A 12,872-nucleotide genomic window follows, 5' to 3' on the forward strand; every position below is an offset into this window, starting at 1 on the left:
TAACCATTGAAGCTGCGTCCAGATATAGCGAACATTTTTCAAAGCCTCCTACTTTTACAACGAACACTTCAGACACGGTCGCGGTAAAAATATGGCGTATATGAAGCGAAAAAAAAAAGTTAGAACATGCCTTCTAAAGCGTGACAGGAGCGCGTGGCCCGCTACAGTTTACTCGCGATTAAGATACCCAGATCGGCGAGCACCGCACACAGATTTTGGACGCTGCGAGCGAGGTCGCTCACTTTCCAGCCTTTTCTTCAGTGGTAGAATGGCAGTGAGGGCAAAAAAAACAGTAGGCAGCATGAAGCCTTGCGGTCAGCTTTCGCACGGTAACCTTTCCTGACGCCGTTCTCTGCAGCTACGACCGCCTGCGATGAACCATTTATGCCTTGGAACGCAAGAAGGCATAAATGCAAGAAGTGATAACCGCGATAACTTTCCATCGCAAAAAGGTTCGCTGCATCCCTAAACTCGTCGACGCCACAATGTGCCGCAAAAAGTCGTCCGTCTTTTCGGTAACGGCAGAGATCGTTCGATCGGTGATTACGACTCCCGCGCGATTGCAGCGATGCCTTTGTGGATAAGCATCAGAAATGAGCGAAGGTGAAGTGGCGGCCGTCGAAGAACGTGCCATTATGCCTTATAGCCGACAACCTTATCACAGTCATCTGTAGATATCTGCTCGGCTGCTCGTGTGGCGTACGCCGTACACTGCGTATTGACGGCGGTACGAGCACGCCATGCTTAGCCATGCTACCGTTCGCAAGTTCACCGCCGCCGCGTCGTGCGAGACCGCTTTAAAGTGCACGTCACTTTGTAGAAACGAAAGTAGCTTGCTGTTGTTAAAGGGGTCATGAAGCACCCCTTGGGCTTGTTGAAAAAAAAAGCCCGCATTTCCCCGAAGGGGAGTATGAGGAAGTGCGAAGCACGGGGTGATGCTATGAGGGGGCGCGCGCGACTAAACTGCAGAGCCGAGCGAAGGAGACGGCAGCGAGAGAGCACGCGCCAGCCGACCCACGGAGGTCTCGCCGTTTTTAAGTGCAAAGCACTTTTACTGATGATGATGATCTGTCTTCCGAACTCGTTCCAAAGAACCCGCAACGCGTTCAACTTGTTGGCGGCGTTGCGCACGCCCGAGATGGGGCTCAGGTTGTTGTCGAACCATAGTCGATCGCACACCGCGCAGCTATATCCGAAGCTGCGGTCCAGGAAGTCTCGCTTGAAGCGCGCGTCCGGCCGATCGAATTCGAGGGCCCGCGCTCGCTCACGCATCGCGCGTCCCCGCGCCAGATCGGCTTCGGGGTGCTCGGCTTCGGGGTGCTCGGCTCGCTTCGCACGCTTTCGTTCGGTGTCTCGCCGCCGGCCTTCATCACCACAGGCAATGCGCGGGGCGCGCGCAGCCACGGAGCGGAGGGCGGAGCGCGCGCAGTCACGTGGGGCGTGACGTCGCTGCGCCGTTGCTACAGACGCTCCTCTCCGCTCCTCGCGCCGTTGCTATGGGACGGCGGATTCAGGGTCGCTTATAAAGTGCATTCGCACTTAAAACAGATCCTGCGGAAAGCTGACACGGCTATGAACCGCTCAGCCAAATATTGCAGTCATGCGCGCCGCGTAACGGCTACAAGCGGAACGCGAAGTTGCTATTTTCTCAGGAGCCCTCTTTTCAAACAGAGGCCGGTTCTCACTCTCGGGGGTGGGCGGGGCGTCTGCCAGGTGACGTCGTGATCTGCATCGATGCATCGCAAAAGACATAGCATCCTCATTGGCCGATAGCCGACGTAAATAGGCTTATGCGAATAGTACATTTTAGGTTCGAAGCGAATAGTGATTTTGGTAGAATAATTTCGAATCGAATTCGAATAGTATATATCACACATTATAAAGAAAAACGAGCATACAGTAAAAGCTCGTTAATTCGACTCTTGTTAATTCGGAAAATCGGTTAATTCGGACACGTCATCTGGTCCCTGTAAATATACGCATCACTCTATGAGACTGGGCGCTCGTTATTTCGGACAGATTTGACCGCAAATCGGATAATTCAGCGACTTTCGGGCCGCTGGCAAGGCTCGAAAACGAAAAAAGAACAATTCGGAACAAAAGTGAAGCTCAAAGGCAGCATCGCCATGGACATCAATTATCGACTTGGCTTGGATTGAGACTGGTTGAACGCCTTTTTTTCGCGTGTGGGTTTTGTTGCTTTGTTCCCGTTGGTGTGCTGCATCGCTGATCGCCGATTTATCGAGGAACGTTTCAGTACGGCTCCTTTAGCTTGATCGTTGCTGGTGCTTTTGTGCTGACTTCTCGTGCGACCGCACTCTCCGCCGATGGCAACGCCGGCGAAGCGGCCCAAGTACGAGGCCAAGGACTTCACCACCAAAGTAGAAATTTTGCGTGCTCTGAATAACGGGCTCTCCCGACAAGAAGTGATGAAGAGTGATGAAAGGGGATCCTTCAATCGGCGGCAAGAAGCAAGGAACGAGTAACCGTACTTTTATCCGCCAACGTGACGGGAACAGAGCGCTTGCCGCTTCTCGTTATCGGAAAGGTTCAAAAGCCACGCTGCTTTAAGAACATCAACAATCTTCCCGTGGATTACCGTGCCAACCGAAAAGCGTGGATGACGGGTGAAACTTTTGCGGTACTGCAGACATCATGCGAGCTGCTGAGCACCTTGAAGGGCTCAGAAAAATTGTGTCCGCGCGAATTTCTGCTCGAAAACAGACAAGCATCCGCGATTACTTTGTTAAGTAAAGGTATGTTGAAAAAACTCGTGCATTTATTGCGTTTATTTCGACCATTCGATAATTCGGACATTCGGTTAATTCGGACATTTTTTCCGGTCCCTAGAAATCCGAATTAACGAGCTTTTACTGTATTTGTCATGACCCAACCAACCTGCATTTAATTGTAACAAGGCATGTGCAAATGTCATTCTTTTTGGTTCAAAGGAAGTGGAAGCAACTTTGAATAGTAGCAGGATTTGGCTTTCGGTAGAATGCAAGTGATAACCTGTAAAGTATGTTACATTTTAAATTTACTGCACTTGAAACATATAAGCTGGTACAACAAGTAAAAAATGATGAATCGATGTGAGGGTAATACGTTCATTTAACCTTGAAGTGGGGCTTCGCGGCAGTGCGGATTTTCCCTGGAAAGGTGTATTCACGGTATAGCACCCCTCCACTGCAGTGAAACCACCTTTACAGAAAATTACAAACATTTTTTTTTTTGAAAAATTTTTTTTTTGAAAGGTGTTTTCACGGTACAGCACCACTGCACTGCAGTGAAACCACCTTTACAAGGGGGTTATAAGAGGACTAATATACACCTATTCGTTCATTTCGAGAAATTTTCAATAATTTAAATTTGAATCGAAGCGAATTCGAATACTGTATTATTCGTTCGAATATTCGAAGTGCTCAAATATTCACACAAGCCTAGACGTAAATCGAGAGCGGCGTTCGGATCAGATGCGCTTCTTGCCACGGGGTGGCGCCGCACTCCTCAGTACACAGTAGCCGCACTCGCGCAAGCGAATCACAGCGGGAGAGCGATCGCGTTTCATGACGCGCGCTGACATAACTTCTTTCCCCCGTGCCATCCCTCCCTATCTAGCTTCCAGTGCGCTCGTCGGCACGAGAAAAGAGAGAAAGCGCTGGGAGCGTGCGCCAAACCCCCGTAACTCCGCTAATTCTTGACGGATTCGAGAAATTTTTGCGGCAATCGATTCGGGAGGCAGTAAACTCCGATACTGAGGTCATTAGATCACTACTTGGAAAAGTGGTTCATGACCCCTTTAAGCGGCGCGGGCACCGAGAAACGTCGATGCACTGACAGCGAGCGTATACTGCGTGTTTGACTAGGTGACAAATGAAGTGTGCCACGCATCGTCGTGCAGGGCCGCGAGGGCATCGCAGAGACATAGAGTGCGCGATTGCTTGGAAAATGCTTGTTTTCGCAGCGTTGAATGAAGAGGCTAGTCGCCGCACCCGTCCGTGCACGGTCCGGAGTGAAGCTAGCACGAAGAACGTACAAACGTGCGCATACGGCATACAGCAAGTGGCCCGGCAGTGACTCCGCGACCCGAGTAGGCGACGCGCTGCACGCAACTAGCCAGGGATGATCGGCTGCACGTCGCGGTACCGCGCTTCGGTGAAATGGTGTCAGCTCATTGCAAAGCCGGTTAATTCACTCGTGAGCACGCAGCGGGCGTCGCTTCACGACGCGAAAAGGCTTAGCTTGTCACTGAAGGGGTTGTTAGCACTTTAATAAAAGTGCACAAAGAAAAAAAAACGGCTTGGCCGCTAAGCGCACGTTTTTAAGGGCAAGTCCATATACAACGAACTACTGATATAACGACCGGTTTTCGCGGCACTTTCGAGTTCGTTATAAACGGGTTTGACTGTATTAACTAGAGCATATGTAATTGTTGTATAGGCACGCCACAGCGTACACACACCACTGACAAGAAACTCACAGCATCCCTTATGCACTCGCCTAAGATGACTCGAAGGCAAAAGCCATCATCTTTTTCTTCTCATTCGATGTAATAGGAAGCCTACATGAACGGCCGGTCATGTAGGCTCCCTAGATGAACACTCATACTTCGATATAACGAATTATCGGTTATAACGAAGTAAGTGAAGAATAGTCTTGTCATAGATAGCGTTAGAAATAAATGTTTATAACGAATTTTCGGATATAGCGAAGTTATTTTAGTCAACAACTCACCTCTCCAAGGGCTTGTCCGCAATCCCCTGAGACCCTTTGGATGGAGTGGATGGTTGTGTAGGAGGAAGCTGCTGCTGTGATTGGAGTAGCTGTTCGAGAACCGTAGAGATGCCTGGAGCACTGCTAACAGCTGGAGCCTGCTCCTTTGGTGGTGGAAGGCTTGCAACACTATTATGTATAGGCTGCAAAAGAAATAGATATAAAATAAAATAAATTCTGGGGTTTTACGTAACATAAACATGACATGACTATGAGGCACATTGTATTGGGGGGGGACTGCTGATTAATATTGACTGCACCCCCCCCCCCCCCAAAAAAAAGAAAACTAGAATTTTGGATGTCTGGCTTCTTCTAGTAAGTGAACAACATATACTGGTCGCAAGCACAAACCTCTGAGTCACAAAGCTGGTTTTTAATGGAGAGCTACAGAGAGAGTAATGATAATTTGTCCTTACGCAAAAAAATTACTTAAGTCTGAACTACAGTGGAACAAGCATAGGACAATGTCACTGTTGGATGATGGATCTTTATTGACAGCATCATGGATCTCAGAGTAGGTTATCTTTGGCACCATCCACAGCACTTTAGATATACCATGTTTCTAAATACAGTAGAACCCCGCTGATACGTTTTTGAAGGGACCGTAGGAAATAAACGTAAGAGACGGGAAACGTAAGAGCCGAAAAACAGGAAAAACGGCAAAATATTCAGTGGTACAGAATTTTACTTCAATTCTTACGAGTAGCACAAAAATTGGCGCGCTCAGCCGCGATCTAGTCGATGGATAGAAACGAGGAGCTTAAGACGATCTCATCCACAGAAATGTAATCAACGTATGTGATTTTTTTAACACCAACAGCTGTAGGCATGAAAGAACTAAGCACACGCAATCACGACCGGCACGGCGAGTCCGACCGCGAACCGCACTCACGACCACGCGAGCTCCAACCAGCTCGAACTCCGACAAATAACGATGATGATGAGTCTACGCCAACGCGATGGCAGAAGTGAATGCCAATCTCGAAGGCCTTGCTTTCGCAAGCAGTTACGTCATTCACGCCATGTTTGTGCAATACAAATCTCAGAGGCTATGCTTTTGTCAATAGTAAATGCCAATCTCGAAGGCCTTGCTTTCGCAAGCAGTTACGTCATAGACGCCATCTTTGCAATTTGAATCTCGAAGGCCATGCTTTTGTTTGCATCAATTGAAAGATTCTGTTGCTTGCGCCTCTCATGCGGCTAATATTACGGTCAAACGAGGCCAAACTGCGTGAAAATGCACCATGGCCGCTCTCTTTGGTAGTCACTCGGTCGGCTCCGAGCGCACTTCGCGACGTATCATACAGGAACGGTCCGACAGTTACGACGTAACAGCGGGGTTCCCAATACATTGTATCCTATGGGAGCTATGCCGGGACCGGCGGAAAACGACGTAACAGCCGGGAAAACGCAGCAGTGAGGAACGTAACAGTGGGGTTCTACTGTACTTTTATTACATATGCTTCATTGAAACTAGCAGATTTAGGAATTTAAGGGACTCCATAAAGCTATTCTGTGGCTTCCACAGCTGCTACAATATGGTAAAAACTTTGAGTGGCAACGACAATGATCTGTTTCTTTTGTAATCCCAATTTTAGACTCAAATTTAAGGTGCACCTCATCTTTTAAGAAATTTTTTCCCCCAAGAAAGATGAGCATTAGAATAGAGTAAATACAGTACATGTCGGCACACAGAGGCTCACAGTATTTGCAGACTGGCGCATTTTCTTCATTGGCTTGAAGTCATCATCATCGTCATCCATGGGTAGCGGAATGGATGTTTTAACAGGCTGTACCTTCACTGGCTCACCTGCAAATTTTTTTTAGAGTATAGTGCTCAAGCCTTGAAACAGTAGATCACAATTCCCGTTAAAAAAACATTCAGGAGAGCTATAAAAATCTTTGCTTTGCATTTATGGCTCACCAAAACAGAGACACAACCTCCTGAAGATGTCCACAGACCAGCGCACATTAAATGACCACAATCCTGATTTGGTCGTGTGCATTCAAGGAAACCACTTGGCATGCATAATGATGCCTGAAGAGGCCACAAAGAAAGGAATTTTCAGGCCCCACCAAGTACGTACACTCTTTTTTTCCCTCCTTGGTTTATGTGCTTCAGAACTGGCATGAGTGCAGGCAGTGCGAATACAGTGCACCTCGAAGAGTGCAGGAAAGAATCCGCAATAGCTGTCAATATGAAAAAATACTGATGCGTCGACGAGTGTCCAAGTTTTCTTCGTACTGCCTCGAAAAGGCATGAAAAAGTAAAAGATCATCAAGAGAGATAGCGAAGAAAGATGGAAACAAGAGCGGAGACAAGAGCAGGTGCACGAAAACAAAGAAACAAACAAAAGAAGGAAGATGTGAAGCGGGAGTACTATAACCTATCCAATAAGCCACTGCCAAAGACTTGCACTACCAGCTCAGTGGGTTCACAAACAATCTTCGAAACCATTTCTGGGTCACTTTGAAAGTAATTTCACACTAACCGACTGCTTCCTGTTTGGCAGGTTTCACTTGGTTCGCCTGGATGATGACCGTCTGCTTGTTCGTTTTCAGCTCGGGCAATGACAGCAGAGTGTTCAGGTCCAACGCTCGGCCAGTAGTGTTGCGAACAACGATGTACTTGGTGCCCGGCTTCACGGTGGCCGGGAGCAGACCTCCGAGAGCCACGGGGAGATGGGCGGCTAAGGCGGCAGGTATCGTGGGGCTCGCCAGCATCGATGCCTGACTCGTTGAAGCAACGGCCTGGCTTGCAACGACTGGCTGCGTGGATACCACCGTCACCTGCTGCCTTGGCGACTGGACTGCACCCCTCGTCGCAACACGACACGGACTGTTTGCCTTTAGCGAGAGCTTGCCGGCAAGTGTCACCCCTGACTGGCTCGGTGCCACGACAGAATGACTGAGGGGCTCAGCAGCTTCTGAAGCCTGTTCCTCCTTCAATGGCGTGGAATGGATCACGCCCTCGTCGTACACTTTAGAGCCTATACATGAGGCGCCGTCCAATGCCACCAATGCGCACGCAGCATCGTTTGGGGGAGGGCCTTCCAGATTGTACTGCCAGGCTATAAGTGAATGCAAAATGAAATCGAGAGATAAGATACCAATGCCACAAATACGTACAGTAAATGTCCAGTTATTTACATCACAGTAGCGCTGTGTGGTGAATAAGTTTTGTGCAAGGTTCTTGTAGCCAAACTAACAGAAGTGAGTAAGCTATGACCTGCCAGTCTGACGCGCAACATTTATGGGCGTAATGTGCTGGTGTTTTGAAAAAACCTTGCTGCAACCTGGTAATGGGCAACGAAGTTGACTGGGTAGTACAAGTAACAGCTATCCACAGCAAGTTACGCTATCACTGGGCTGTACAGCTGGCCTCGTTTATTTCATTTGAACGTTTAAGCTGCACTTCTTACTTCATGACAAAAACACCAAATAGGGCGCTGATGCATGGCACAGGCAGTGTGAGATACGGAACTACACCATTTGAAGAGTGCACAATGCGTTGCGCTAGGGAGCCCTCATATAGATGCTCTCCACTTCCCCAACTCCAGAGGTGACGAGGAGAGCAATCAGGCTACCCCTTACCCCACCAACCTCTGCTGAAAAGGACGTTGCTCTGATTCGGAAGCTGCTCTCTAGAGCACATCGGGTGACTTAAAGATACATTCACAAAAACCACATGCAACCACTGCCACCAGCAGAAGTTTCAATTAAGTGCGTTGATCTTCCTTAGCGGCAGTTGTGAAACTTCGTTATACAGTCGAGCCCGCATATATCGAAATATTTTGTGTATCGAACAGTTGTAAAGTAAATTACGTATATATAAACCTTTTTTTGTGATCTCTTTCAGATCCGATATATCCAGGCTCGACTATTGAAATCACAACTAAACACAGTTCTTTATACTGAGGTTAAAGATACAATGCGTACCATGGAAATCAAGTGATAAAGAGTTAAATACTTTATATTGAGCATTTTGTTATATGTACTGAGGTTCATTATATTGAGATTTAACAGCAGCTCTGCACCAGCCTGCATTCACGAACAAGGCCTCCCATTCTGCACTACACAAAACTGGTAAGTGTAGTGCTTCCGCAGCCTGGGCAGCATTGGGGAGTGCATTGTGTCCACAATTTGCGAGAAAAAGCAGAGAGAAACTCATGTTTCGCACGTTTGGCTAGTGGCGACTCTGGCTCCCTCAACGGTGTGGTGCAACTGCTGCCTCCGTCGTGCACCTTGGAGCCTATACACGAAGCACCCTCCAATGCCACAATCGAGCAGCTCGGGTCGTTCTTGGGAGGAGGTCCTTCCAACTTGTAGCGCCAGGCTGTGAGTAAACGCAAAGTAAGATCAAAGGATAAGAGATCCACACTAACAATATATAGTCAATGTCCGATTAGTATTTAGCTAAAGATGTGTGAGAATAGACACGAGTCAGCAAAAACATTGTACGACTGTACGAGACAGTAGTGTGGTAAACAACGTTTGTGCAAAGCTCGTGTAGCCATACTAACAGCAGTAGGTAAGTTGTGACGCATTGATTTAATCGTTGTGAATGACCTACAGACCATTTCTTTTTCATGGTCCCCGCCCTATTGTGGTGGCATCGTTTATGCGCAGGCTGCTTTCACCGCCATGCTAGCCTGAGCAAATGGGCTGTGTTGTATTCCAGGTACACTCAAACCTCGTTATAACGAACACGGATATAACGAATTATCGGTTATAACGAAGTAAATGAAGAATAGTCTTGTCATAGATACAGTGTTACAAATAAACATTTATAACGAATTTTCGGATATAACGAAGTTATTTTCGTGGCAGATGTGATTTTGTTATAATGAGGTTTGAGTGTAGTTGGTTGCTTGCTAGAGGTTGCTTTCATGATAGCACAGTCAACTTAGCACAATGTCACACCTACTTTCCAAATGACTATGTGGGACATATCGAAGTGATTTAGATCGACACGACCAGAGTTTCAGCTGCCAGCAAGTCAGATCGAAGACCGAACACAATGCATGTGTGTGCATTTGAGTCCGCAGCCACCTTTGGGATATCAAGTTGCTCTCATTGCAACATTCAACTTGTACAGCCTCCAACGTCATTTAACTATATCGCATGTGCACCAACTGCACACAATGTTAGCCCCTTACAATGGCAATAACTGGCTAGACCAGCAGTAGTATGTGTAAGCCTACAAAGCACCTCCACTGCAAGCATCACGTCTCTTTCATAACAATGCAAGCCGCTCTACCAAGTCGATCTAAATCACTTCGACTTGGCAGCAGCGGCAACTCGCGTCAACACGCTGTCTAAACTTCGCTCGTATATTTTGCAGGTTAGTACGTTTTGTTATTCTTTGTATAACTTTTCTGCCGCTGCTGCCAAACGGTTACGTGTTACCATAGTGCCGAAACTTTTGTCTCTGTGCTCTGGACTGGTCAAGGATGTCTCGTTGCTGTACCTGTAAAGATCTTCTTCAGGATAACAAACCGCATTTGATGTGCTGTGAGTGTAAATTCCTCTTCCATGTAGGCGCTTGCTCTGGTGTGTCTGAGGATTCATTCAGTAGTAAGAGAGACTCGATAAAGAAAGTTTGGAAATGCATATCATGTAAGCCAGTCGGCAAAAAGGGTGCTAATATCGGAAACACTGATTCTCTTGAGATGGACGTTCGCACGCTGCTGCTTGAGATGAACACCAAGCTGAGCTCTCTTCTCTCTTTGCCTGAAAAAGTTGATGGCATCGAGAAATCGATTGAAATGCTTTCTGCCGAATTTGACAGGTTCACAGTGCGTCTTGATGCTCAGGAAAAAGAGACTAAGCAGCTAAAAGCGCGTGTGGTTAGCCTAGAGCAGGCGAGCGACATGAAATTGATAGCTGAAATGCAAGCAGAAATTGATGACTTGGAATGGCGGAGCCGGCGGCTAAACCTCGAGTTTCATGGCATCCCAAAAACGGAACCTGAAGACCTGCTGAGCAAAATTAATGAAATTGCGGCTCAGCTCCACCTTGACACCTTAGGCACCCAAGACGTCGCCGCAGTGCACAGACTTCCATCAAGGCCAGACAGAATCCCGGGTGTTATCGTGCGATTCACTCGACAGGAAGTAAGAGACAAATGGCTAGCAGGGAGGCGGGCACTGCGGATCGCGAATAGCAATGTTTACGTCTCAGAAAACATGACGAAGCGGTCTCGTGACCTGCTCTCGAAGTGTAAAGAGTGGATTAAGCGGTCTGGCTATGCGTTTGCATGGCACACTAACGGAAGAATACTTATCAGAAAGAAAGCGGGCGATGCCGCTGTTGCAGTTCGGTCTGAAGCTGACCTTGCGGCATTAACTGCGTAACTACACTCTCAGCTATGAATTACTTCGAACTTCTTCTACCACACCGCGTGAATTCTTGTCCTGAGATAACAAATGGTTTTTCTCTAATGCACTTAAACATTCGGTCCATCCGTAACAAGAGCGACGACCTAGATTATCTTCTGCAAAGCATGTCTTGCAATTTTGACGTAGTATTACTAACGGAAACATGGGCAGTGTATGATGCCGATTTCAAGAATATTCCTGGATATGCACATCATCATCTCAACCGCCCTTCACGAGGAGGGGGCGTTGCATTTTATGTGAAGCAAAAGTTCAAGGTTGAATTGGTCCCAGAGTTTTCTTTAATAACGCCAGATTATGAAATACTTACCGCAAAAATTAATGGAAAAATTGTATCGGTAGTTTATAGGCCACCATCTGGCAATATAATCGTTTTCCTAAGGTTTTTTGAAATGTTTCTTGATTCGTGTTGCTTACAAAACTGTATGGCTGTTACCGGAGGAGATTTCAATATTAATGTTATGGACCTGACAGGCGCTGCTTCCGATTTTATGTCTGTTATTTCAACAAATGGTTTCCAGAACCTTATCAAAACCCCCACGCGAGTCACAGCATCGTCCACTAGTACACTTGACTTATTTATTGTTGATGTGGCCTCTATTGTAAACTGTGCTGGCACGATTGCTTGTGACATCACCGATCACTGCGCTATATTTGCCTGTTTTTCGTTTCAAACTGATGACAGAGCTTGCAACCGTTGTGTATATTCTTACCAGTGTATGAGTGAGCAGGCTCTCTGTCTTTTTCGCGACTGTGTGCTAAACGCCGATTGGTCCGCAGTTCTTGCTTGTCCTGAACCTGATCAATCATACGAATTATTTATTACTTCCATAAAAGAAATTTATGACAGGTGTTTTCCGTGGAAAACGAAAGTTAAAAACGTTAAATTACGTAAGCCATGGATAACTCCCGAACATACCAAGATGATTAAACGCAAGAGTAAGCTTTTCAAACGTTTTATGGTTACCCGCGACCCTGTTGACCTGAAGGTGTTTAAAGCTTATCGAAATAAACTGAACAAAGAGCTTCGAAGGTCAAAATCTGCATTTCAAAACTGTTTCTTCGAAAAAAACAAAAACAACTCGAAATTGTTTTGGAAATATCTAAACGACACATTTCTAAGCAGGAGTAAAGGAAACGCCCTTGGTGAACTGACCATCGAAGGTATTGCAGCCTCCGGGACTGAATTAGCTGATAAGTTTAACGAATTTTTTACAAGCTTTACGCCTTCTGGATGCCCACAAAAAGCGCTTAGTTTCGTTTCAAACACTGTTAGTGAGTCTGTAGTATTTCATGACACTGACAATGACGAGATGTTTTCCGCACTGATGAACCTTAAAACGACCTCCGCTAAAGATTGCAATGGGCTACAATAAAGCCAATTAAGTTTGTTGCCGATATTTTAGTTCCTTGTCTAGTACATATATTCAATCAATGCATTGCATCGGCTGTTTTCCCCAAAGGAATGAAAACCGCGAAGGTTTCTATTATTTTCAAAGGTGGCGAAAAAAATCTTTTATCTAATTATCGTCCAATTTCCGTACTTCCTTTATTTTCTAAAGCCTTTGAAAAAATTTTATTGAAGAAAGTAGACAGTTTTTTCCACAAGCATTCATTGATAACCGATTTCCAGTTCGGATTTCGTAAAGGGAAATCAACCGAGTCTGCTTTGCTGTTACAGAAAGAAATTATTTTGCGTAA

The 12,872-nt window shown here is 46.5% G+C and overlaps 1 protein-coding gene across 2 annotated transcripts in view; it reads right to left on the minus strand.

Annotated features, from left to right (window-relative positions):
* LOC119390272 (Fanconi anemia group J protein homolog) overlaps positions 1-12,872 on the minus strand; it is a 62,345-nt gene that overhangs the window by 47,273 nt on the left and 2,200 nt on the right. For both annotated transcript variants that reach the window (XM_049414709.1, XM_037657849.2), the window contains exons 2-5: positions 8,954-9,109; positions 7,266-7,844; positions 6,477-6,583; positions 4,735-4,916 (exon numbers count right to left, since the gene is read on the minus strand). In XM_049414709.1, coding sequence (XP_049270666.1) covers positions 4,735-4,916; positions 6,477-6,583; positions 7,266-7,844; positions 8,954-9,109 — 1,024 coding nt within the window. The remainder of the gene's footprint in view (positions 1-4,734; positions 4,917-6,476; positions 6,584-7,265; positions 7,845-8,953; positions 9,110-12,872) is intronic.

This window comes from Rhipicephalus sanguineus, chromosome 4 (assembly GCF_013339695.2).
Source record: "Rhipicephalus sanguineus isolate Rsan-2018 chromosome 4, BIME_Rsan_1.4, whole genome shotgun sequence".
Taxonomy (NCBI): domain Eukaryota; kingdom Metazoa; phylum Arthropoda; class Arachnida; order Ixodida; family Ixodidae; genus Rhipicephalus; species Rhipicephalus sanguineus.